The sequence below is a fragment of the Scyliorhinus torazame genome, chromosome 26, assembly GCF_047496885.1.
Source record: "Scyliorhinus torazame isolate Kashiwa2021f chromosome 26, sScyTor2.1, whole genome shotgun sequence".
NCBI lineage: Eukaryota > Metazoa > Chordata > Chondrichthyes > Carcharhiniformes > Scyliorhinidae > Scyliorhinus > Scyliorhinus torazame.
In genome coordinates, this window is record NC_092732.1 from 32,310,643 (window position 1) to 32,337,557 (window position 26,915).

General features: G+C 51.5%; 1 protein-coding gene across 1 annotated transcript in view; it reads right to left on the reverse strand.

Moving 5' to 3' along the window:
* LOC140402943 (semaphorin-4B-like) overlaps window positions 1-26,915 on the reverse strand; it is a 130,730-nt gene that overhangs the window by 6,169 nt on the left and 97,646 nt on the right. The window contains exon 11 of the mRNA XM_072490585.1: window positions 277-437. Within this exon, the coding sequence (XP_072346686.1) occupies window positions 277-437 (161 nt within the window). The remainder of the gene's footprint in view (window positions 1-276; window positions 438-26,915) is intronic.

Genomic DNA, 26,915 nt, shown 5'->3' on the forward strand with positions numbered 1-26,915 from the left:
ACCCACGCAGACACGGGGAGAACGTGCAGACTCCGCACAGACAGTGACCCAGCGGGGAATCGAACCTGGGACCCTGGCGCTGTGAAGCAACAGTGCTAACCACTGTGCCGCCGCGCGGTCCGCAGACCGGCTGGTTCGGGCCCGCGGGTAGGCCGAGCCCGGGACAGAGTGGGTCGGGGAAACATGTGGTCGGAGGCGTAACCTCTCTGCCGGGGTGGGGGGGGGGGGAGGGAGGGGGGTTGGGGGTGGAGGGGGCGGGGGGGGGTGCGTACTCACGTGTCTTCCGGGCTCCGCGTCTCCTTGCAGGCCCCGTTGCGGCGGTCCCAGGCACAGTACGGATCTCTGGACAGAATGCACTCTCCGCAGCTGGGGTACGCGCTGCAGTTGGACACAGGAACCTGCAGCACCCCGATCGACGATCCGAGGTAGAGCAGCCCCTGGGGTGGAGACACAGCGGAGGCAGGGTTGGTCACCGGTCTCAACAACGCGTCTCGTCAGAATAAACCTCCTCTGTCCCCATCAAACACTCCCAGGACAGGTACAGCACGGGGTTAGATACAGAGTAAAGCTCCCTCTACACTGTCCCCACCACACACTCCAGGACAGGTACAGCACGGGGTTAGATACAGAGTAAAGCTCCCTCGACACCGTCCCCATCAAACACTCCCAGGACAGGTACAGCACGGGGTTAGATACAGAGTAAAGCTCCCTCTACACGGTCCCCATCAAACACTCCCAGGACAGGTACAGCACGGGGTTAGATACAGAGTAAAGCTCCCTCTACACTGTCCCCATCAAACACTCCCAGGACAGGGACAGCACGGGGTTAGATACAGAGTTAAGCTCCCTCTACACTGTCCCCATCAAACACTCCCAGGACAGGTACAGCACGGTGTTGGATACAGAGTAAAGCTCCCTCTACACTGTCCCCATCAAACACTCCCAGGACAGGTACAGCACGGGGTTAGATACAGAGTAAAGCTCCCTCTACAATGTCCCCGTCAAACACTCCCATGACAGGTACAGCACGGGGTTAGATACAGAGTAAAGCTCCCTCTACACTGTCCCCATCAAACACTCCCACGACAGGTACAGCACGGGGTTAGATACAGAGTAAAGCTCCCTCTACACCGTCCCCGTCATACACTCCCAGGACAGGAACAGCACGGGGTTAGATACAGAATAAAGCTCCCTCTACACCGTCCCCGTCATACACTCCCAGGACAGGAACAGCACGGGGTTAGATACAGAATAAAGCTCCCTCTACACTGTCCCCATCAAACACTCCCAGGACAGGTACAGCACGGGGTTAGGTACAGAGTAAAGCTCCCTCTACACTGTCCCCATCAAACACTCCCAGGACAGGTACAGCACGGGGTTAGATACAGAGTAAAGCTCCCTCTACACTGTCCCCATCAAATACTCCCAGGACAGGTACAGCACGGGGCTAGATTCAGAGTAAAGCTCCCTCTACACTGTCCCCAACAAACACTCCCAGGACAGGTACAGCACGGGGCTAGATACAGAGTAAAGCTCCCTCTACACTGTCCCCATCAAACACTCCCAGGACAGGTACAGCACGGGGTTAGATACAGAGTAAAGCTCCCTCTACACTGTCCCCATCAAACACTCCCAGGACAGGTACAGCACGGGGCTAGATACAGAGTAAAGCTCCCTCGACACTGTCCCCATCAAACACTCCCAGGACAGGTACTGCACGGGGTTAGATACAGAGTAAAGCTCCCTCTACACTGTCCCCATCAAACACTCCCAGGACAGGTACAGCACGGGGTTAGATACAGAGTAAAGCTCCCTCTACACTGTCCCCATCAAACACTCCCAGGACAGGTACAGCACGGGGTTAGATACAGAGTAAAGCTCCCTCTACACTGTCCCCATCAAACACTCCCAGGACAGGTACAGCACGGGGTTAGATACAGAGTAAAGCTCCCTCTACACTGACCCCATCAAACACTCCCAGGACAGGTACTGCACGGGGTTAGATACAGAGTAAAGCTCCCTCTACACTGACCCCATCAAACAATCCCAGGACAGGTACAGAATGGGGTTAGATACAGAGTAAAGCTCCCTCTACACTGTCCCCATCAAACAGTCCCAGGACAGGTACAGCACGGGGTGAGATACAGAGTAAAGCTCCCTCTACACTGTCCCCGTCAAACACTCCCAGGACAGGTACAGCACGGGGTTAGATACAGAGTACAGCTCCCTCTGCACTGTCCCCATCAAACACTGCCAGGACAGGTACAGCACGGGGTTAGATACAGAGTAAAGCTCCGTCTACACTGTCCCCATCAAACACTCCTAGGACAGGTACAGCACGGGGTTAGATACAGAGTAAAGCTCCCTCTACACTGTCCCCATCAAACACTCCCAGGACAGGTACAGCACGGGGTTAGATACAGAGTATACCTCCCTCTACACTGTCCCCATCAAACACTCCCAGGACAGGTACAGCACGGGGTTAGATACAGAGTAAAACTCCCTCTACACTGTCCCCATCAAACACTCCCAGGGCAGGTACAGCACGGGATTAGATACAGAGTAAAGCTCACTCTACACTGTCCCCATCAAACACTCCCAGGACAGGTACAGCACGGGGTTAGATACAGAGTAAAGCTCCCTCTACCCTGTCCCCATCAAACACTCCCAGGACAGGTACAGCACGGGATTAGATACAGAGTAAAGCTCCCTCTACACTGACCCCATCAAACACTCCCAGGACAGGTACAGCATGGGGTTAGACACAGAGTAAAGCTCCCTCTGCACTGTCCCCATCAAACACTCCCAGGACAGGTACAGCACGGGTTAGATACAGAGTAAAGCTCCCTCTACACTGTCCCCATCAGACACTCCCAAGACAGGTACAGTACGGGTTAGATACAGAGTAAAGCTCCCTCTACACTGTCCCCATCAAACACTCCAAGGACAGGTACAGCACGGGGTTAGATACAGAGTAAAGCTCCCTCTACACTGTCCCCATCAAACACTCCCAGGACAGGTACAGCACAGGGTTAGATACAGAGTAAAGCTCCCTCTACACTGTCCCAATCAAACAGTCCCAGGACAGGTACAGCACGGGGTTAGATACAGAATAAAGCTCCCTCTACACTGTCTCCATCAAACTCTCCCAGGACAGGTACAGCACGGGGTTAGATACAGAGTAAAGCTCCCTCTACACTGTCCCCATTAAACACTCCCAGGACAGGTACAGCACGGGGTTAGATACAGAGTAAAGCTGCCTCTACACTGTCCCCATCAAACACTCCCAGGACAGGTACAGCACGGGGTTAGATACAGAGTGAAGCTCCCTCTACACTGTCCCCATCAAACACTCCCAGGACAGGTACAGCACGGGTTTAGATACAGAGTAAAGCTCCCTCTGCACTGTCCCCATGAAACACTGCCAGGACAGGTACAGCACGGGGTTAGATACAGAGTAAAGCTCCCTCTACACTGTCCCCATCAAACTCTCCCAGGACAGGTACAACACGGTGTTAGATACAGAGTAAAGCTCCCTCTACACTGTCCCCATCAAACACTCCCAGGACAGGTACAGCACGGGATTAGATACAGAGTAAAGCTCCCTCTACCCTGTCCGCATCAAACACTCCCAGGACAGGTACAGCACGGGGTTAGATACAGAGTAAAGCTCCGTCTACACTGTCCCCATCAAACACTCCCAGGACAGGTACAGCACGGGGTCAGATACAGAGTAAAGCTCCCTCTACACTGTCCCCATCAAACACTCCCAGGACAGGTACAGCACGGGGTTAGATACAGAGTATAGCTCCCTCTACACTGTCCCCATCAAACACTCCCAGGACAGGTACAGCACGGGGTTAGATACAGAGTAAAACTCCCTCTACACTGTCCCCATCAAACACTCCCAGGGCAGGTACAGCACGAAGTTAGGTACAGAGTAAAGCTCACTCTACACTGTCCCCATCAAACACTCCCAGGACAGGTACAGCACGGGGTTAGATACAGAGTAAAGCTCCCTCTACCCTGTCCCCATCAAACACTCCCAGGACAGGTACAGCACGGGGTTAGATACAGAGTAAAGCTCCCTCTACACTGACCCCATCAAACACTCCCAGGACAGGTACAGCATGGGGTTAGACACAGAGTAAAGCTCCCTCTGCACTGTCCCCATCAAACACTACCAGGACAGGTACAGCACGGGTTAGATACAGAGTAAAGCTCCCTCTACACTGTCCCCATCAGACACTCCCAAGACAGGTACAGTACGGGTTAGATACAGAGTAAAGCTCCCTCTACACAGTCCCCATCAAACACTCCAAGGACAGGTACAGCACGGGGTTAGATACAGAGTAAAGCTCCCTCTACACTGTCCCCATCAAACACTCCCAGGACAGGTGCAGCACAGGGTTAGATACAGAGTAAAGCTCCCTCTACACTGTCCCCATCAAACACTCCCAGGACAGGTACAGCACGGGGTTAGATACAGAGTAAAGCTCCCTCTACACTGACCCCATCAAACACTCCCAGGACAGGTACTGCACGGGGTTAGATACAGAGTAAAGCTCCCTCTACACTGACCCCATCAAACACTCCCAGGACAGGTACAGAATGGGGTTAGATACAGAGTAAAGCTCCCTCTACACTGTCCCCATCAAACAGTCCCAGGACAGGTACAGCACGGGGTTAGATACAGAGAAAAGCTTCGTCTACACTGTCCCCATCAGACACTCCCAGGACAGGTACAGCACGGGGTTAGATACAGAGTAAAGCTCCCTCTACACTGTCCCCATCAAACACTCCCACGACAGGTACAGCACGGGGTTAGATACAGAGTAAAGCTCCCTCTACACCGTCCCCGTCATACACTCCCAGGACAGGAACAGCACGGGGTTAGATACAGAATAAAGCTCCCTCTACACCGTCCCCGTCATACACTCCCAGGACAGGAACAGCACGGGGTTAGATACAGAATAAAGCTCCCTCTACACTGTCCCCATCAAACACTCCCAGGACAGGTACAGCACGGGGTTAGGTACAGAGTAAAGCTCCCTCTACACTGTCCCCATCAAACACTCCCAGGACAGGTACAGCACGGGGTTAGATACAGAGTAAAGCTCCCTCTACACTGTCCCCATCAAATACTCCCAGGACAGGTACAGCACGGGGCTAGATTCAGAGTAAAGCTCCCTCTACACTGTCCCCAACAAACACTCCCAGGACAGGTACAGCACGGGGCTAGATACAGAGTAAAGCTCCCTCTACACTGTCCCCATCAAACACTCCCAGGACAGGTACAGCACGGGGTTAGATACAGAGTAAAGCTCCCTCTACACTGTCCCCATCAAACACTCCCAGGACAGGTACAGCACGGGGCTAGATACAGAGTAAAGCTCCCTCGACACTGTCCCCATCAAACACTCCCAGGACAGGTACTGCACGGGGTTAGATACAGAGTAAAGCTCCCTCTACACTGTCCCCATCAAACACTCCCAGGACAGGTACAGCACGGGGTTAGATACAGAGTAAAGCTCCCTCTACACTGTCCCCATCAAACACTCCCAGGACAGGTACAGCACGGGGTTAGATACAGAGTAAAGCTCCCTCTACACTGTCCCCATCAAACACTCCCAGGACAGGTACAGCACGGGGTTAGATACAGAGTAAAGCTCCCTCTACACTGACCCCATCAAACACTCCCAGGACAGGTACTGCACGGGGTTAGATACAGAGTAAAGCTCCCTCTACACTGACCCCATCAAACAATCCCAGGACAGGTACAGAATGGGGTTAGATACAGAGTAAAGCTCCCTCTACACTGTCCCCATCAAACAGTCCCAGGACAGGTACAGCACGGGGTGAGATACAGAGTAAAGCTCCCTCTACACTGTCCCCGTCAAACACTCCCAGGACAGGTACAGCACGGGGTTAGATACAGAGTACAGCTCCCTCTGCACTGTCCCCATCAAACACTGCCAGGACAGGTACAGCACGGGGTTAGATACAGAGTAAAGCTCCGTCTACACTGTCCCCATCAAACACTCCTAGGACAGGTACAGCACGGGGTTAGATACAGAGTAAAGCTCCCTCTACACTGTCCCCATCAAACACTCCCAGGACAGGTACAGCACGGGGTTAGATACAGAGTATACCTCCCTCTACACTGTCCCCATCAAACACTCCCAGGACAGGTACAGCACGGGGTTAGATACAGAGTAAAACTCCCTCTACACTGTCCCCATCAAACACTCCCAGGGCAGGTACAGCACGGGATTAGATACAGAGTAAAGCTCACTCTACACTGTCCCCATCAAACACTCCCAGGACAGGTACAGCACGGGGTTAGATACAGAGTAAAGCTCCCTCTACCCTGTCCCCATCAAACACTCCCAGGACAGGTACAGCACGGGATTAGATACAGAGTAAAGCTCCCTCTACACTGACCCCATCAAACACTCCCAGGACAGGTACAGCATGGGGTTAGACACAGAGTAAAGCTCCCTCTGCACTGTCCCCATCAAACACTCCCAGGACAGGTACAGCACGGGTTAGATACAGAGTAAAGCTCCCTCTACACTGTCCCCATCAGACACTCCCAAGACAGGTACAGTACGGGTTAGATACAGAGTAAAGCTCCCTCTACACTGTCCCCATCAAACACTCCAAGGACAGGTACAGCACGGGGTTAGATCCAGAGTAAAGCTCCCTCTACACTGTCCCCATCAAACACTCCCAGGACAGGTACAGCACAGGGTTAGATACAGAGTAAAGCTCCCTCTACACTGTCCCAATCAAACAGTCCCAGGACAGGTACAGCACGGGGTTAGATACAGAATAAAGCTCCCTCTACACTGTCTCCATCAAACTCTCCCAGGACAGGTACAGCACGGGGTTAGATACAGAGTAAAGCTCCCTCTACACTGTCCCCATTAAACACTCCCAGGACAGGTACAGCAAGGGGTTAGATACAGAGTAAAGCTGCCTCTACACTGTCCCCATCAAACACTCCCAGGACAGGTACAGCACGGGGTTAGATACAGAGTGAAGCTCCCTCTACACTGTCCCCATCAAACACTCCCAGGACAGGTACAGCACGGGTTTAGATACAGAGTAAAGCTCCCTCTGCACTGTCCCCATGAAACACTGCCAGGACAGGTACAGCACGGGGTTAGATACAGAGTAAAGCTCCCTCTACACTGTCCCCATCAAACTCTCCCAGGACAGGTACAACACGGTGTTAGATACAGAGTAAAGCTCCCTCTACACTGTCCCCATCAAACACTCCCAGGACAGGTACAGCACGGGATTAGATACAGAGTAAAGCTCCCTCTACCCTGTCCGCATCAAACACTCCCAGGACAGGTACAGCACGGGGTTAGATACAGAGTAAAGCTCCGTCTACACTGTCCCCATCAAACACTCCCAGGACAGGTACAGCACGGGGTCAGATACAGAGTAAAGCTCCCTCTACACTGTCCCCATCAAACACTCCCAGGACAGGTACAGCACGGGGTTAGATACAGAGTATAGCTCCCTCTACACTGTCCCCATCAAACACTCCCAGGACAGGTACAGCACGGGGTTAGATACAGAGTAAAACTCCCTCTACACTGTCCCCATCAAACACTCCCAGGGCAGGTACAGCACGAAGTTAGGTACAGAGTAAAGCTCACTCTACACTGTCCCCATCAAACACTCCCAGGACAGGTACAGCACGGGGTTAGATACAGAGTAAAGCTCCCTCTACCCTGTCCCCATCAAACACTCCCAGGACAGGTACAGCACGGGGTTAGATACAGAGTAAAGCTCCCTCTACACTGACCCCATCAAACACTCCCAGGACAGGTACAGCATGGGGTTAGACACAGAGTAAAGCTCCCTCTGCACTGTCCCCATCAAACACTACCAGGACAGGTACAGCACGGGTTAGATACAGAGTAAAGCTCCCTCTACACTGTCCCCATCAGACACTCCCAAGACAGGTACAGTACGGGTTAGATACAGAGTAAAGCTCCCTCTACACAGTCCCCATCAAACACTCCAAGGACAGGTACAGCACGGGGTTAGATACAGAGTAAAGCTCCCTCTACACTGTCCCCATCAAACACTCCCAGGACAGGTGCAGCACAGGGTTAGATACAGAGTAAAGCTCCCTCTACACTGTCCCCATCAAACACTCCCAGGACAGGTACAGCACGGGGTTAGATACAGAGTAAAGCTCCCTCTACACTGACCCCATCAAACACTCCCAGGACAGGTACTGCACGGGGTTAGATACAGAGTAAAGCTCCCTCTACACTGACCCCATCAAACACTCCCAGGACAGGTACAGAATGGGGTTAGATACAGAGTAAAGCTCCCTCTACACTGTCCCCATCAAACAGTCCCAGGACAGGTACAGCACGGGGTTAGATACAGAGTAAAGCTTCGTCTACACTGTCCCCATCAGACACTCCCAGGACAGGTACAGCACGGGGTTAGATACAGAGTAAAGCTCCCTCTACACTGTCCCCATCAAACACTCCCAGGACAGGTACAGCACGGGGTTAGATACAGAGTACAGCTCCCTCTGCACTGTCCCCATCAAACACTGCCAGGACAGGTACAGCACGGGGTTAGATACAGAGTAAAGCTCCCTCTACACTGTCCCTGTCACACACTCCCGGGACAGGTACAGCACGGGATTAGTTACAGAGTAAAGCTCCCTCTACACTGTCCCCATCAAACACTCCCAGGGCAGGTACAGCACGGGTTTAGATACAGAGTAAAGCTCCCTCTACACTGTCCCCATCAAACACTCCCGGGACAGGTACAGTACGGGGTTAATTACAGAGTAAAGCTCCCTCTACCCTGTCCCCATCAAACACTCCCAGGACAGGTACTGCACGGGGCTAGATACAGAGTAAAGCTCCCTCTACACTGACCCCATCAAACACTCCCAGGACAGGTACAGAATGGGGTTAGATACAGAGTAAAGCTCCCTCTACACTGTCCCCATCAAACAGTCCCAGGACAGGTACAGCACGGAGTTAGATACAGAGTAAAGCTTCGTCTACACTGTCCCCATCAAACACTCCCAGGACAGGTACAGCACGGGGTTAGATACAGAGTAAAGCTCCCTCTACACTGTCCCCATCAAACACTCCCAGGACAGGTACAGCACGGGGTTAGATACAGAGTACAGCTCCCTCTGCACTGTCCCCATCAAACACTGCCAGGACAGGTACAGCACGGGGTTAGATACAGAGTAAAGCTCCGTCTACACTGTCCCCATCAAACACTCACAGGATAGGTACAGCACGGGGTTAGATACAGAGTAAAGCTCCCTCTACACTGTCCCCATCAAACACTCCCAGGACAGGTACAGCACGGGGTTAGATACAGAGTATAGCTCCCTCTACACTGTCCCCATCAAACACTCCCAGGACAGGTACAGCACGGGGTTAGATACAGAGTAAAACTCCCTCTACACTGTCCCCATCAAACACTCCCAGGGCAGGTACAGCACGGGGTTAGATACAGAGTAAAGCTCACTCTACACTGTCCCCATCAAACACTCCCAGGACAGGTACAGCACGGGGTTAGATACAGAGCAAAGCTCCCTCTACCCTGTCCCCATCAAACACTCCCAGGACAGGTACAGCACGGGGTTAGATACAGAGTAAAGCTCCCTCTACACTGACCCCATCAAACACTCCCAGGACAGGTACAGCATGGGGTTAGACACAGAGTAAAGCTCCCTCTGCACTGTCCCCATCAAACACTCCCAGGACAGGTACAGCACGGGTTAGATACAGAGTAAAGCTCCCTCTACACTGTCCCCATCAGACTCTCCCAAGACAGGTACAGTACGGGTTAGATACAGAGTAAAGCTCCCTCTACACTGTCCCCATCAAACACTCCAAGGACAGGTACAGCACGGGGTTAGATACAGAGTAAAGCTCCCTCTACACTGTCCCCATCAAACACTCCCAGGACAGGTACAGCACAGGGTTAGATACAGAGTAAAGCTCCCTCTACACTGTCCCCATCAAACAGTCCCAGGACAGGTACAGCACGGGGTTAGATCCAGAATAAAGCTCCCTCTACACTGTCTCCATCAAACTCTCCCAGGACAGGAAGGCAGTGCAGGGATCCCCTGCGGTCATCTCCCTCCAAAACAGATTTACCGTTTTGGAAACTGTTGGGGGAGATGGCTCACCAGGGGAAGGTGGCAGCAGCCAGGTTCATGGCACCGTGGCTGGCTCTGCTGCACAGAAGGGCGGGAAAAAGAGTGGCAGAGCTATAGTGATAGGGGATTCAATCGTAAGGGGAATAGACAGGCGTTTCTGCGGACGCAAACGAGAATCCAGGTTGGTATGTTGCCTCCCTGGTGCAAGGGTCAAGGATGTCTCGGAGCGGCTGCAGGGCATTCTGGAGGGGGAGGGTGAACAGCCAGCTGTCGTGGTGCATATAGGCACCAACGATATAGGTAAAAAACGGGATGAGGTCCTACAAGCTGAATTTAGGGAGTTAGGAGTTAAACTAAAAAGTAGGACCTCAAAGGTAGTAATCTCAGGATTGCTACCAGTGCCACGTGATAGTCAGAGTAGGAATGACAGGATAGCTAGGATGAATACGTGGCTTGAGAGATGGTGCAAGAGGGAGGGTTTCAAATTCCTGGGACATTGGGACCGATTCTGGGGGAGGTGGGACCTGTACAAATCGGACGGTCTGCATCTGGGTGGGACCGGAACCAATGTTCTCGGGGGTGTGTTTGCTAGTGCAGTTGGGGAGGGTTTAAACTAATGTGCCAGGGGGATGGGAACCGATGTAGGAAGTCAGTGGGGACAGAAACAAAAGGCAGGAAGGGAGAGTGTGTAAAGCATGACCAGAGAAAGCAGGGCAGAGAGCAAGGAAGGTCTACATTAAACTGCATTTATTTCAATGCAAGGGGCCTGACGGGCAAAGCGGATGAACTCAGGGCATGGACGGGCACATGGGACTGGGATATTATAGCTATGACTGAAACATGGCTAAGGGAGGGGCAGGACTGGCAGCTCAATGTTCCGGGCTACAGATGCTATAGAAAGGATAGAACAGGAGGTAAGAGAGGAGGGGGAGTGGCGTTTTTGATTAGGGAGAACATCACGGCAGTACTTAGAGGGGATATATCCGAGGGTTCGCCCACTGAGTCTATATGGGTGGAACTGAAAAATAAGAAGGGAGAGATCACCTTGGTAGGACTGTACTACAGGCCCCCAAATAGTCAGCGGGAAATTGAGGAGCAAATATGTAAGGAGATTACAGATAGCTGCAAGAATAATAGGGTGGTAGTAGTAGGGGACTTTAACTTTCCCAACATTGACTGGGACAGTCATAGCATTAGGGGCTTGGATGGAGGGAAATTTGTTGAGTGTATTCAGGAGGAATTTCTCATTCAGTATGTGGATGGACCGACTAGAGAGGGGGCAAAACTTGACCTCGTCTTGGGAAATAAGGAAGGGCAAGTGATAGAAGTGCTAGTGAGGGATCACTTTGGGACAAGTGACCATAATTCCATTAGTTTTAAGACAGCTATGGAGAATGATAGGTCTGGCCCAAGAGTTAAAATTCTTAATTGGGGCAAGGCCAATTTTGATGGTATCAGACAGGAACTTGCAGAGGTAGATTGGGGGAGACTATTGGCAGACAAAGGGACGGCTGGTAAATGGGAGGCTTTTAAAAATGTGTTAACCAGGGTGCAGGGTAAGCACATTCCCTTTAGAGTGAAGGGCAAGGCTGGTAGAAGTAGGGAACCCTGGATGACTCGAGATATTGAGACTCTGGTCAAAAAGAAGAAGGAGGCATATGACGTACATAAGCAACTGGGATCAAGTAGATCCCTTGAAGAGTATAGAGATTGTCGAAATAGAGTTAAGAGGGAAATCAGGAGGGCAAAAAGGGGACATGAAATTGCTTTGGCAAATAATACAAGGGAGAATCCAAAGAGATTCTACAGATACATAAAGGGGAAAAGAGTAACTAGGGACAGAGTAGGGCCTCTTAAGGATCAACAAGGGCATTTATGTGCAGAGCCACAAGAGTTGGGTGAGATTCTGAATGAATATTTCTCATCGGTATTCACGGTGGAGGAAGGCATGGATGTTAGGAAACTAAGGGAAATAAATAGTGATGTCTTGAGAAGTGTGCATATTACAGAGGAGGAGGTGCTGGAAGTCTTAAAGCGCATCAAGGTAGATAAATCCCCGGGACCTGATGAAATGTATCCCAGGATGTTGTGGGAGGCTAGGGAGGAAATTGCGGGTCCCCTAACCGAGATATTTGAATCATCGGCAGCCACAGGTGAGGTGCCTGAAGATTGGAGAGTGGCGAATGTTGTGCCCTTGTTTAAGAAGGGCAGCAGGGAAAAGCCTGGGAACTACAGACCGGTGAGCCTAACGTCTGTAGTAGGTAAGTTGCTAGAAGGTATTCTGAGAGACAGGATCTACAAGCATTTAGAGAGGCAAGGACTGATTCGGGGCAGTCAGCATGGCTTTGTGCGTGGAAAATCATGTCTCACAAATTTGATTGAGTTTTTTGAGGGAGTGACCAAGAAGGTAGATGAGGGTAGTGCAGTAGACGTTGTCTACATGGACTTTAGCAAAGCCTTTGACAAGGTACCGCATGGTAGGTTGTTGCAGAAGGTTAAAGCTCACGGGATCCAGGGTGAGGTTGCCAATTGGATTCAAAATTGGCTGGACGACAGAAGGCAGAGGGTGGTTGTAGAGGGTTGTTTTTCAAACTGGAGGCCTGTGACCAGTGGTGTGCCTCAGGGATCGGTGCTGGGTCCACTGTTATTTGTGATTTATATTAATGATTTGGATGAGAATTTAGGAGGCATGGTTAGTAAGTTTGCAGATGACACCAAGATTGGTGGCATAGTGGATAGTGAAGAAGGTTATCTAGGATTGCAACGGGATCTTGATCAATTAGGCCAGTGGGCCGACGAATGGCAGATGGAGTTTAATTTAGATAAATGTGAGGTGATGCATTTTGGCAGATCGAATCAGGCCAGGACCTACTCAGTTAATGGTATGGCGTTGGGGAGAGTTATAGAACAAAGAGATCTAGGAGTACAGGTTCATAGCTCCTTGAAGGTGGAGTCGCAGGTGGACAGGGTGGTGAAGAAGGCATTCGGCATGCTTGGTTTCATTGGTCAGAACATTGAATATAGGAGTTGGGACGTCTTGTTGAAGTTGTACAAGACATTGGTACGGCCACACTTGGAATACTGTGTGCAGTTCTGGTCACCCTATTATAGAAAGGATATTATTAAACTAGAAAGAGTGCAGAAAAGATTTACTAGGATGTTGCCGGGACTTGATGGTTTGAGTTATAAGGAGAGGCTGGATAGACTGGGACTTTTTTCCCTGGAGCGTAGGAGGCTTAGGGGTGATCTTATAGAGGTCTATAAAATAATGAGGGGCATAGATAAGGTAGATAGTCAACATCTTTTCCCAAAGGTAGGGGAGTCTAAAACTAGAGGGCATAGGTTTAAGGTGAGAGGGGAGAGATTCAGAAGGGCCCAGAGGGGCAATTTCTTCACTCAGAGGGTAGTGAGTGTCTGGAATGGGCTGCCAGAGGTAGTAGTAGAAGCGGGTACAATTGTGTCTTTCAAAAAGCATTTAGATGGTTACATGGGTAAGATGGGTATAGAGGGTTATGGGCCAAGTGCGGGCAACTGGGACTAGCTTAATGGTAAAAAACTGGGCGGCATGGACTGGTTGGGCCGAAGGGCCTGTTTCCATGCTGTAAACTTCTATGATTCTATGACAGGTACAGCACGGGGTTAGATACAGAGTAAAGCTCCCTCTACACTGTCCCCATTAAACACTCCCAGGACAGGTACAGCACGGGGTTAGATACAGAGTAAAGCTCCCTCTACACTGTCCCCATTAAACACTCCCAGGACAGGTACAGCACGGGGTTAGATACAGTGTAAAGCTCCCTCCACGCTGTCCCCATCAAACACTCCCAGGACAGGTACAGCACGGGGTTAGATACAGAGTATAGCTCCCTCTACACTGTCCCCATCAAACACTCCCAGGACAGGTACAGCACGGGGTTAGATACAGAGTGAAGCTCCCTCTACACTGTCCCCATCAAACACTCCCAGGACAGGTACAGCACGGGGTTAGATACAGAGTATAGCTCCCTCTACACTGTCCCCATCAAACACTCCCAGGACAGGTACAGCACGGGGTTAGATACAGAGTAAAACTCCCTCTACACTGTCCCCATGAAACACTCCCAGGGCAGGTACAGCACGGAGTTAGATACAGAGTAAAGCTCACTCTACACTGTCCCCATCAAACACTCCCAGGACAGGTACAGCACGGGGTTAGATACAGAGTAAAGCTCCCTCTACACTGTCCCCATTAAACACTCCCAGGACAGGTACAGCACGGGGTTAGATACAGAGTATAGCTCCCTCTACACTGTCCCCATCAAACACTCCCAGGACAGGTACAGCACGGGGTTAGATACAGAGTGAAGCTCCCTCTACACTGTCCCCATCAAACACTCCCAGGACAGGTACAGCACGGGGTTAGATACAGAGTATAGCTCCCTCTACACTGTCCCCATCAAACACTCCCAGGACAGGTACAGCACGGGGTTAGATACAGAGTAAAACTCCCTCTACACTGTCCCCATGAAACACTCCCAGGGCAGGTACAGCACGGAGTTAGATACAGAGTAAAGCTCACTCTACACTGTCCCCATCAAACACTCCCAGGACAGGTACAGCACGGGGTTAGATACAGAGTAAAGCTCCCTCTACCCTGTCCCCATCAAACACTCCCAGGACAGGTACAGCACGGGGTTAGATACAGAGTAAAGCTCCCTCTACACTGACCCCATCAAACACTCCCTGGACAGGTACAGCATGGGGTTAGACACAGAGTAAAGCTCCCTCTGCACTGTCCCCATCAAACACTCCCAGGACAGGTACAGCACGGGTTAGATACAGAGTAAAGCTCCCTCTACACTGTCCCCATCAGACACTCCCAAGACAGGTACAGTACGGGTTAGATACAGAGTAAAGCTCCCTCTACACTGTCCCCATCAAAAACTCCAAGGACAGGTACAGCACGGGGTTAGATACAGAGTAAAGCTCCCTCTACACTGTCCCCATCAAACACTCCCAGGACAGGTACAGCACAGGGTTAGATACAGAGTAAAGCTCCCTCTACACTGTCCCCATCAAACAGTCCCAGGACAGGTACAGCACGGGGTTAGATACAGAATAAAGCTCCCTCTACACTGTCCCCATTAAACACTCCCAGGACAGGTACAGCACGGGGTTAGATACAGAGTAAAGCTCCCTCTATACTGTCTCCATTAAACACTCCCAGGACAGGTACAGCACGGGGTTAGATACAGAGTAAAGCTGCCTCTACACTGTCCCCATCAAACACTGCCAGGACAGGTACAGCACGGGGTTAGATACAGAGTGAAGCTCCCTCTACACTGTCCCCATCAAACACTCCCAGGACAGGTACAGCACGGGGTTAGATACAGAGTAAAGCTCCCTCTACACTGTCCCCATCAAACAGACCTAGGACAGGTACAGCGCGGGGTTAGATACAGAGTATAGCTCCCTCTACACTGTCCCCATCAAACACTCCCTGGACAGGTACAGCACGGGGTTAGATACAGAGTAAAGCTCCCTCTGCACTGTCCCCATCAAACACACACAGGACAGGTACAGCACGGGGTTAGATACAGAGTAAAGCTTCCTCTACACTGTCCCCATCAAACACTCCAAGGACAGGTACAGCACGGGGTTAGATACAGAGTAAAGCTCCCTCTACATTGTCCCCATCAAACACTCCCAGGACAGGTACAGCACAGGGTTAGATACAGAGTAAAGCTCCCTCTACACTGTCCCCATCAAACAGTCCCAGGACAGGTACAGCACGGGGTTAGATACAGAATAAAGCTCCCTTTACACTGTCCCCATCAAACACTCCAAGGACAGGTACAGCACGGGGTTAGATACAGAGTAAAGCTCCCTCTACATTGTCCCCATCAAACACTCCCAGGACAGGTACAGCACAGGGTTAGATACAGAGTAAAGCTCCCTCTACACTGTCTCCATCAAACTCTCCCAGGACAGGTACAGCACGGGGTTAGATACAGAGTAAAGCTCCCTCTACATTGTCCCCATCAAACACTCCCAGGACAGGTACAGCACGGGGTTAGATACAGAGTAAAGCTCCCTCTACACTGTCCCCATCAAACACTCCCAGGACAGGTACAGCACGGGGTTAGATACAGAGTAAAGCTCCCTCTACACTGTCCCCATAAAACACTCCCAGGACAGGTACAGCACGGGGTTAGATACAGAGTAAAGCACCCTCTACACCGTCCCCACCAAACACTCCCAGGACAGGTACAGCACGGGGTTAGATACAGAGTAAAGCTCCCTCTACACTGTCCCCATCAAACACTCCCAGGACAGGTACAGCACGGGGTTAGATACAGAGTAAAGCTCCCTCTACACCGTCCCCACCAAACACTCCCAGGACAGGTACAGCACGGGGTTACATACAGAGTAAAGCTCCCTCTACACTGTCCCCATCAAACACTCCCAGGACAGGTACAGCACGGGGTTAGATACAGAGTAAAGCTCCCTCTACACTGTCCCCAGCAAACACTCCCAGGACAGGTACAGCACGGGGTTAGATACAGAGTAAAGCTCCCTCTATACTGTCTCCATTAAACACTCCCAGGACAGGTACAGCACAGGGTTAGATACAGAGTGAAGCTCCCTCTACACTGTCCCCATCAAACACTCCCAGGACAGGTACAGCACGGGGTTAGATACAGAGTGAAGCTCCCTCTACACTGTCCCCATCAAACACTCCCAGGACAGGTACAGCACGGGGTTAGATACAGAGTAAAGCTCCCTCTACACTGTCCCCATCAAACACACCCAGGACAGGTACAGCACGGGGTTAGATACAGAGTAAAGCTCCCTTACACTGTCCCCAACAAACACTCCCAGGAAAGGTACACCACGGGGTTAGATACAGAGTAAAGCTCCCTCTACACTGTCCCCATCAAACACTCCCAGGACAGGTACAGCACGGGGTTAGATACAGAGTAAAGCTCCCTCTACACTGTCCCCATCAAACACTCCCAGGACAGGTACAGCACGGGGTTAGATACAGAGTAAAACTCCCTCTACACTGTCCCCATCAAACACTCCCAGGGCAGGTACAGCACGGAGTTAGATACAGAGTAAAGCTCACTCTACACTGTCCCCATCAAACACTCCCAGGACAGGTACAGCACGGGGTTAGATACAGAGTAAAGATCCCTCTACCCTGTCCCCATCAAACACTCCCAGGACAGGTACAGCACGGGGTTAGATACAGAGTAAAGCTCCCTCTACACTGACCCCATCAAACACTCCCAGGACAGGTACAGCATGGGGTTAGACACAGAGTAAAGCTCCCTCTGCACTGTCCCCATCAAACACTCCCAGGACAGGTACAGCACGGGTTAGATACAGAGTAAAGCTCCCTCTACACTGTCCCCATCCGACACTCCCAAGACAGGTACAGCACGGGGTTAGATACAGAGTAAAGCTCCCTCTACACTGTCCCCATCAAACACTCCAAGGACAGGTACAGCACGGGGTTAGATACAGAGTAAAGCTCCCTCTGCACTGTCCCCATCAAACACTCCCAGGACAGGTACAGCACAGGGTTAGATACAGAGTAAAGCTCCCTCTACACTGTCCCCATCAAACAGTCCCAGGACAGGTACAGCACGGGGTTAGATACAGAATAAAGCTCCCTCTACACTGTCTCCATCAAACTCTCCCAGGACAGGTACAGCACGGGGTTAGATACAGAGTAAAGCTCCCTCTACACTGTCCCCATTAAACACTCCCAGGACAGGTACAGCACGGGGTTAGATACAGAGAAAAGCTCCCTCTATACTGTCTCCATTAAACACTCCCAGGACAGGTACAGCACGGGGTTAGATACAGAGTAAAGCTGCCTCTACACTGTCCCCATCAAACACTGCCAGGACAGGTACAGCACGGGGTTAGATACAGAGTGAAGCTCCCTCTACACTGTCCCCATCAAACACTCCCAGGACAGGTACAGCACGGGGTTAGATACAGAGTAAAGCTCCCTCTACACTGTCCCCATCAAACACACCTAGGACAGGTACAGCGCGGGGTTAGATACAGAGTATAGCTCCCTCTACACTGTCCCCATCAAACACTCCATGGACAGGTACAGCACGGGGTTAGATACAGAGTAAAGCTCCCTCTGCACTGTCCCCATCAAACACTGCCAGGACAGGTACAGCACGGGGTTAGATACAGAGTAAAGCTCCCTCTACACTGTCCCCATCAAACTCTCCCAGGACAGGTACAACACGGTGTTAGATACAGAGTAAAGCTCCCTCTACACTGTCCCCATCAAACACTCCCAGGACAGGTACAGCACGGGATTAGATACAGACTAAAGCTCCCTCTACACTGTCCCCATCAAACACTCCCAGGACAGGTACAGCACGGGGTTAGATACAGAGTAAAGCTCCCTCTACACTGTCCCCATCAAACACACACAGGACAGGTACAGCACGGGGTTAGATACAGAGTAAAGCTCCCTCTACACTGTCCCCATCAAACACTCCAAGGACAGGTACAGCACGGGGTTAGATACAGAGTAAAGCTCCCTCTACATTGTCCCCATCAAACACTCCCAGGACAGGTACAGCACAGGGTTAGATACAGAGTAAAGCTCCCTCTACACTGTCTCCATCAAACTCTCCCAGGACAGGTACAGCACGGGGTTAGATACAGAGTAAAGCTCCCTCTACATTGTCCCCATCAAACACTCCCAGGACAGGTACAGCACGGGGTTAGATACAGAGTAAAGCTCCCTCTATACTGTCTCCATTAAACACTCCCAGGACAGGTACAGCACGGGGTTAGATACAGAGTGAAGCTCCCTCTACACTGTCCCCATCAAACACTCCCAGGACAGGTACAGCACGGGGTTAGATACAGAGTGAAGCTCCCTCTACACTGTCCCCATCAAACACTCCCAGGACAGGTACAGCACGGGGTTAGATACAGAGTAAAGCTCCCTCTACACTGTCCCCATCAAACACACCCAGGACAGGTACAGCACGGGGTTAGATACAGAGTAAAGCTCCCTTACACTGTCCCCATCAAACACTCCCAGGAAAGGTACACCACGGGGTTAGATACAGAGTAAAGCTCCCTCTACACTGTCCCCATCAAACACTCCCAGGACAGGTACAGCACGGGGTGAGATACAGAGTAAAGCTCCCTCTACACTGTCCCCATCAAACACTCCCAGGACAGGTACAGCACGGGGTTAGATACAGAGTAAAACTCCCTCTACACTGTCCCCATCAAACACTCCCAGGGCAGGTACAGCACGGAGTTAGATACAGAGTAAAGCTCACTCTACACTGTCCCCATCAAACACTCCCAGGACAGGTACAGCACGGGGTTAGATACAGAGTAAAGATCCCTCTACCCTGTCCCCATCAAACACTCCCAGGACAGGTACAGCACGGGGTTAGATACAGAGTAAAGCTCCCTCTACACTGACCCCATCAAACACTCCCAGGACAGGTACAGCATGGGGTTAGACACAGAGTAAAGCTCCCTCTGCACTGTCCCCATCAAACACTCCCAGGACAGGTACAGCACGGGTTAGATACAGAGTAAAGCTCCCTCTACACTGTCCCCATCAGACACTCCCAAGACAGGTACAGCACGGGGTTAGATACAGAGTAAAGCTCCCTCTACACTGTCCCCATCAAACACTCCAAGGACAGGTACAGCACGGGGTTAGATACAGAGTAAAGCTCCCTCTGCACTGTCCCCATCAAACACTCCCAGGACAGGTACAGCACAGGGTTAGATACAGAGTAAAGCTCCCTCTACACTTTCCCCATCAAACAGTCCCAGGACAGGTACAGCACGGGGTTAGATACAGAATAAAGCTCCCTCTACACTGTCTCCATCAAACTCTCCCAGGACAGGTACAGCACGGGGTTAGATACAGAGTAAAGCTCCCTCTACACTGTCCCCATTAAACACTCCCAGGACAGGTACAGCACGGGGTTAGATACAGAGAAAAGCTCCCTCTATACTGTCTCCATTAAACACTCCCAGGACAGGTACAGCACGGGGTTAGATACAGAGTAAAGCTGCCTCTACACTGTCCCCATCAAACACTGCCAGGACAGGTACAGCACGGGGTTAGATACAGAGTGAAGCTCCCTCTACACTGTCCCCATCAAACACTCCCAGGACAGGTACAGCACGGGGTTAGATACAGAGTAAAGCTCCCTCTACACTGTCCCCATCAAACACACCTAGGACAGGTACAGCGCGGGGTTAGATACAGAGTATAGCTCCCTCTACACTGTCCCCATCAAACACTCCATGGACAGGTACAGCACGGGGTTAGATACAGAGTATAGCTCCCTCTGCACTGTTCCCATCAAACACTGCCAGGACAGGTACAGCACGGGGTTAGATACAGAGTAAAGCTCCCTCTACACTGTCCCCATCAAACTCTCCCAGGACAGGTACAACACGGTGTTAGATACAGAGTAAAGCTCCCTCTACACTGTCCCCATCAAACACTCCCAGGACAGGTACAGCACGGGATTAGATACAGACTAAAGCTCCCTCTACACTGTCCCCATCAAACACTCCCAGGACAGGTACAGCACGGGGTTAGATACAGAGTAAAGCTCCCTCTACACTGTCCCCATCAAACACACACAGGACAGGTACAGCACGGGGTTAGATACAGAGTAAAGCTCCCTCTACACTGTCCCCATCAAACACTCCCAGGACAGGTACAGCACGGGGTTAGATACAGAGTAAAGCTCCCTCTACACTGTCCCCATCAAACACTCCCAGGACAGGTACAGCACGGGGTTAGATACAGAGTAAAGCTCCCTCTACACCGTCCCCACCAAACACTCCCAGGACAGGTACAGCACGGGGTTAGATACAGAGTAAAGCTCCCTCTACACTGTCCCCATCAAACACTCCCAGGACAGGTACAGCACGGGGTTAGATACAGAGTAAAGCTCCCTCTACACTGTCCCCATCAAACACACCCAGGACAGGTACAGCACGGGGTTAGATACAGAGTAAAGCTCCCTTACACTGTCCCCATCAAACACTCCCAGGAAAGGTACACCACGGGGTTAGATACAGAGTAAAGCTCCCTCTACACTGTCCCCATCAAACACTCCCAGGACAGGTACAGCACGGGGTGAGATACAGAGTAAAGCTCCCTCTACACTGTCCCCATCAAACACTCCCAGGACAGGTACAGCACGGGGTTAGATACAGAGTAAAACTCCCTCTACACTGTCCCCATCAAACACTCCCAGGGCAGGTACAGCACGGAGTTAGATACAGAGTAAAGCTCACTCTACACTGTCCCCATCAAACACTCCCAGGACAGGTACAGCACGGGGTTAGATACAGAGTAAAGATCCCTCTACCCTGTCCCCATCAAACACTCCCAGGACAGGTACAGCACGGGGTTAGATACAGAGTAAAGCTCCCTCTACACTGACCCCATCAAACACTCCCAGGACAGGTACAGCATGGGGTTAGACACAGAGTAAAGCTCCCTCTGCACTGTCCCCATCAAACACTCCCAGGACAGGTACAGCACGGGTTAGATACAGAGTAAAGCTCCCTCTACACTGTCCCCATCAGACACTCCCAAGACAGGTACAGCACGGGGTTAGATACAGAGTAAAGCTCCCTCTACACTGTCCCCATCAAACACTCCAAGGACAGGTACAGCACGGGGTTAGATACAGAGTAAAGCTCCCTCTGCACTGTCCCCATCAAACACTCCCAGGACAGGTACAGCACAGGGTTAGATACAGAGTAAAGCTCCCTCTACACTTTCCCCATCAAACAGTCCCAGGACAGGTACAGCACGGGGTTAGATACAGAATAAAGCTCCCTCTACACTGTCTCCATCAAACTCTCCCAGGACAGGTACAGCACGGGGTTAGATACAGAGTAAAGCTCCCTCTACACTGTCCCCATTAAACACTCCCAGGACAGGTACAGCACGGGGTTAGATACAGAGAAAAGCTCCCTCTATACTGTCTCCATTAAACACTCCCAGGACAGGTACAGCACGGGGTTAGATACAGAGTAAAGCTGCCTCTACACTGTCCCCATCAAACACTGCCAGGACAGGTACAGCACGGGGTTAGATACAGAGTGAAGCTCCCTCTACACTGTCCCCATCAAACACTCCCAGGACAGGTACAGCACGGGGTTAGATACAGAGTAAAGCTCCCTCTACACTGTCCCCATCAAACACACCTAGGACAGGTACAGCGCGGGGTTAGATACAGAGTATAGCTCCCTCTACACTGTCCCCATCAAACACTCCATGGACAGGTACAGCACGGGGTTAGATACAGAGTATAGCTCCCTCTGCACTGTTCCCATCAAACACTGCCAGGACAGGTACAGCACGGGGTTAGATACAGAGTAAAGCTCCCTCTACACTGTCCCCATCAAACTCTCCCAGGACAGGTACAACACGGTGTTAGATACAGAGTAAAGCTCCCTCTACACTGTCCCCATCAAACACTCCCAGGACAGGTACAGCACGGGATTAGATACAGACTAAAGCTCCCTCTACACTGTCCCCATCAAACACTCCCAGGACAGGTACAGCACGGGGTTAGATACAGAGTAAAGCTCCCTCTACACTGTCCCCATCAAACACACACAGGACAGGTACAGCACGGGGTTAGATACAGAGTAAAGCTCCCTCTACACTGTCCCCATCAAACACTCCCAGGACAGGTACAGCACGGGGTTAGATACAGAGTAAAGCTCCCTCTACACTGTCCCCATCAAACACTCCCAGGACAGGTACAGCACGGGGTTAGATACAGAGTAAAGCTCCCTCTACACCGTCCCCACCAAACACTCCCAGGACAGGTACAGCACGGGGTTAGATACAGAGTAAAGCTCCCTCTACACTGTCCCCATCAAACACTCCCAGGACAGGTACAGCACGGGGTTAGATACAGAGTAAAGCTCCCTCTACACCGTCCCCACCAAACACTCCCAGGACAGGTACAGCACGGGGTTACATACAGAGTAAAGCTCCCTCTACACTGTCCCCATCAAACACTCCCAGGACAGGTACAGCACGGGGTTAGATACAGAGTAAAGCTCCCTCTACACTGTACCCAGCAAACACTCCCAGGACAGGTACAGCACGGGGTTAGATACAGAATAAAGCTCCCACTACACTGTCCCCATCAAACACTCCAAGGACAGGTACAGCACGGGGTTAGATACAGAGTAAAGCTCCTTCTATACTGTCTCCATTAAACACTCCCAGGACAGGTACAGCACGGGGTTAGATACAGAGTGAAGCTCCCTCTACACTGTCCCCATCAAACACTCCCAGGACAGGTACAGCACGGGGTTAGATACAGAGTGAAGCTCCCTCTACACTGTCCCCATCAATTCCTCCCAGGACAGGTACAGCACGGGGTTAGATACAGAGTACAGCTCCCTCTACACTGTCCCCATCAAACACTCCCAGGACAGGTACAGCACGGGGTTAGATACAGAGTAAAGCTCCCTCTACACTGTCCCCATCAAACACTCCCAGGACAGGTACAGCACGGGGTTAGATAAAGAGTAAAGCTCCCTCGACACAGTCCCCATCAAACATTCCCAGGACAGGTACAGCACGGAGTTAGATACAGAGTAAAGCTCCCTCTATACTGTCTCCATTAAACACTCCCAGGACAGGTACAGCACGGGGTTAGATACAGAGTGAAGCTCCCTCTACACTGTCCCCATCAAACACTCCCAGGACACGTGTAGCACGGGGTTAGATACAGAGTAAAGCTCCCTCTACACTGTCCCCATCATACACACCCAGGGCAGGTACAGCACGGGGTTAGATACAGAGAAGAGCTCCCTCTACACTGTCCCCATCAAACACTCCCAGGACAGGTACAGCATGGGGTTAGCTACAGAGTAAAGCTCCCTCTGCACTGTCCCCATCAAACACTCCCAGGACAGGTACAGCACGGGATTAGATACAGAGTAAAGCTCCCTCTACACTGTCCCTGTCACACACTCCCGGGACAGGTACAGCACGGGGTTAGATACAGAGTAAAGCTCCCTCTACACTGTCCCCATCAAACACTCCCAGGGCAGGTACAGCACGGGGTTAGATACAGAGTAAAGCTCCCTCTACACTGTCCCCATCAAACACTCCCAGGACAAGTACAGCACGGGGTTACATACAGAGTAAAGCTCCCTCTTCACTGTCCCCATCAAACACTCCCAGGACAGGTACAGCACGGGGTTAGATACAGAGTAAAGCTCCCTCTACACTGTCCCCATCAAACACTCCCAAGACAGGTACAGCACGGGGTTAGATACAGAGTAAAGCTCCCTCTACACTGTCCCCATCAAACATCCCAGGACAGGTACAGCACGGGGTTAGATACAGAGTAAAGCTCCCTCTATACTGTCCCCATTAAACACTCCCAGGACAGGTACAGCACGGGGTTAGATACAGAGTAAAGCTCCCTCTATACTGTCTCCATTAAACACTCCCAGGACAGGTACAGCACGGGGTTAGATACAGAGTGAAGCTCCCTTTACACTGTCCCCATCAAACACTCCCAGGACAGGTACAGCCCGGGGTTAGATACAAAGTAAAGCTCCCTCTACACTGTCCCCATCAAACACACCTAGGACAGGTACAGCACGGGGTTAGATACAGAGTAAAGCTCCCTCTACACTGTCCCTGTCACACACTCCCGGGACAGGTACAGCACGGGATTAGATACAGAGTAAAGCTCCCTCTACACTGTCCCCATCAAACACTCCCAGGGCAGGTACAGCACGGGGTTAGATACAGAGTAAAGCTCCCTCTACACTGTCCCCATCAAACACTCCCAGGACAGGTACAGCACGGGGTTAATTACAGAGTAAAGCTCCCTCTACCCTGTCCCCATCAAACACTCCCAGGACAGGTACAGCACGGGGTTAGATACAGAGTATAGCTCCCTCTACACTGTCCCCATCAAACACTCCCAGGACAGGTACAGCACGGGGTTAGATACAGAGTAAAGCTCCGTCTACACTGTCCCCATCAAACACTCCCAGGACAGGTACAGCACGGGGTTAGATACAGAGTAAAGCTCCCTCTACACTGTCCCCATCAAACACTCCCAGGACAGGTACAGCACGGGGTTAGATACAGAGTATAGCTCCCTCTACACTGTCCCCATCAAACACTCCCAGGACAGGTACAGCACGGGGTTAGATACAGAGTAAAACTCCCTCTACACTGTCCCCATCAAACACTCCCAGGGCAGGTACAGCACGGAGTTAGATACAGAGTAAAGCTCACTCTACACTGTCCCCATCAAACACTCCCAGGACAGGTACAGCACGGGGTTAGATACAGAGTAAAGCTCCCTCTACCCTGTCCCCATCAAACACTCCCAGGACAGGTACAGCACGGGGTTAGATACAGAGTAAAGCTCCCTCTACACTGACCCCATCAAACACTCCCAGGACAGGTACAGCATGGGGTTAGACACAGAGTAAAGCTCCATCTGCACTGTCCCCATCAAACACTCCCAGGACAGGTACAGCACAGGTTAGATACAGAGTAAAGCTCCCTCTACATTGTCCCCATCAGACACTCCCAAGACAGGTACAGCACAGGGTTAGATACAGAGTAAAGCTCCCTCTACACTGTCTCCATCAAACTCTCCCAGGACAGGTACAGCACGGGGTTAGATACAGAGTAAAGCTCCCTCTACATTGTCCCCATCAAACACTCCCAGGACAGGTACAGCACGGGGTTAGATACAGAGTAAAGCTCCCTCTACACTGTCCCCATGAAACACTCCCAGGACAGGTACAGCACGGGGTTAGATACAGAGTAAAGCTCCCTCTACACTGTCCCCATCAAACACTCCCAGGACAGGTACAGCACGGGGTTAGATACAGAGTAAAGCTCCCTCTACACCGTCCCCACCAAACACTCCCAGGACAGGTACAGCACGGGGTTACATACAGAGTAAAGCTCCCTCTACACTGTCCCCATCAGACACTCCCAGGACAGGTACAGCACGGGGTTAGATACAGAGTAAAGCTCCCTCTACACTGTACCCAGCAAACACTCCCAGGACAGGTACAGCACGGGGTTAGATACAGAGTAAAGCTCCCTCTACACTGTACCCAGCAAACACTCCCAGGACAGGTGCAGCACGGGGTTAGATACAGAATAAAGCTCCCACTACACTGTCCCCATCAAACACTCCCAGGACAGGTGCAGCACGGGGTTAGATACAGAGTAAAGCTCCCTCTACACTGTCTCCATTAAACACTCCCAGGACAGGTACAGCACGGGGTTAGATACAGAGTGAAGCTCCCTCTACACTGTCCCCATCAAACACTCCCAGGACAGGTACAGCACGGGGTTAGATACAGAGTGAAGCTCCTTCTACACTGTCCCCATCAAACACTCCCAGGACAGGTACAGCACGGGGTTAGATACAGAGTAAAGCTCCCTCTACACTGTCCCCATCAAACACACCCAGGACAGGTACAGCACGGGGTTAGATACAGAGTAAAGCTCCCTTACACTGTCCACATCAAACACTCCCAGGAAAGGTACACCACGGGGTTAGATACAGAGTAAAGCTCCCTCTACACTGTCCCCATCAAACACTCCCAGGACAGGTACAGCACGGGGTTAGATACAGAGTAAAGCTCCCTCTACACTGTCCCCATCAAACACTCCCAGGACAGGTACAGCACGGGGTTAGAT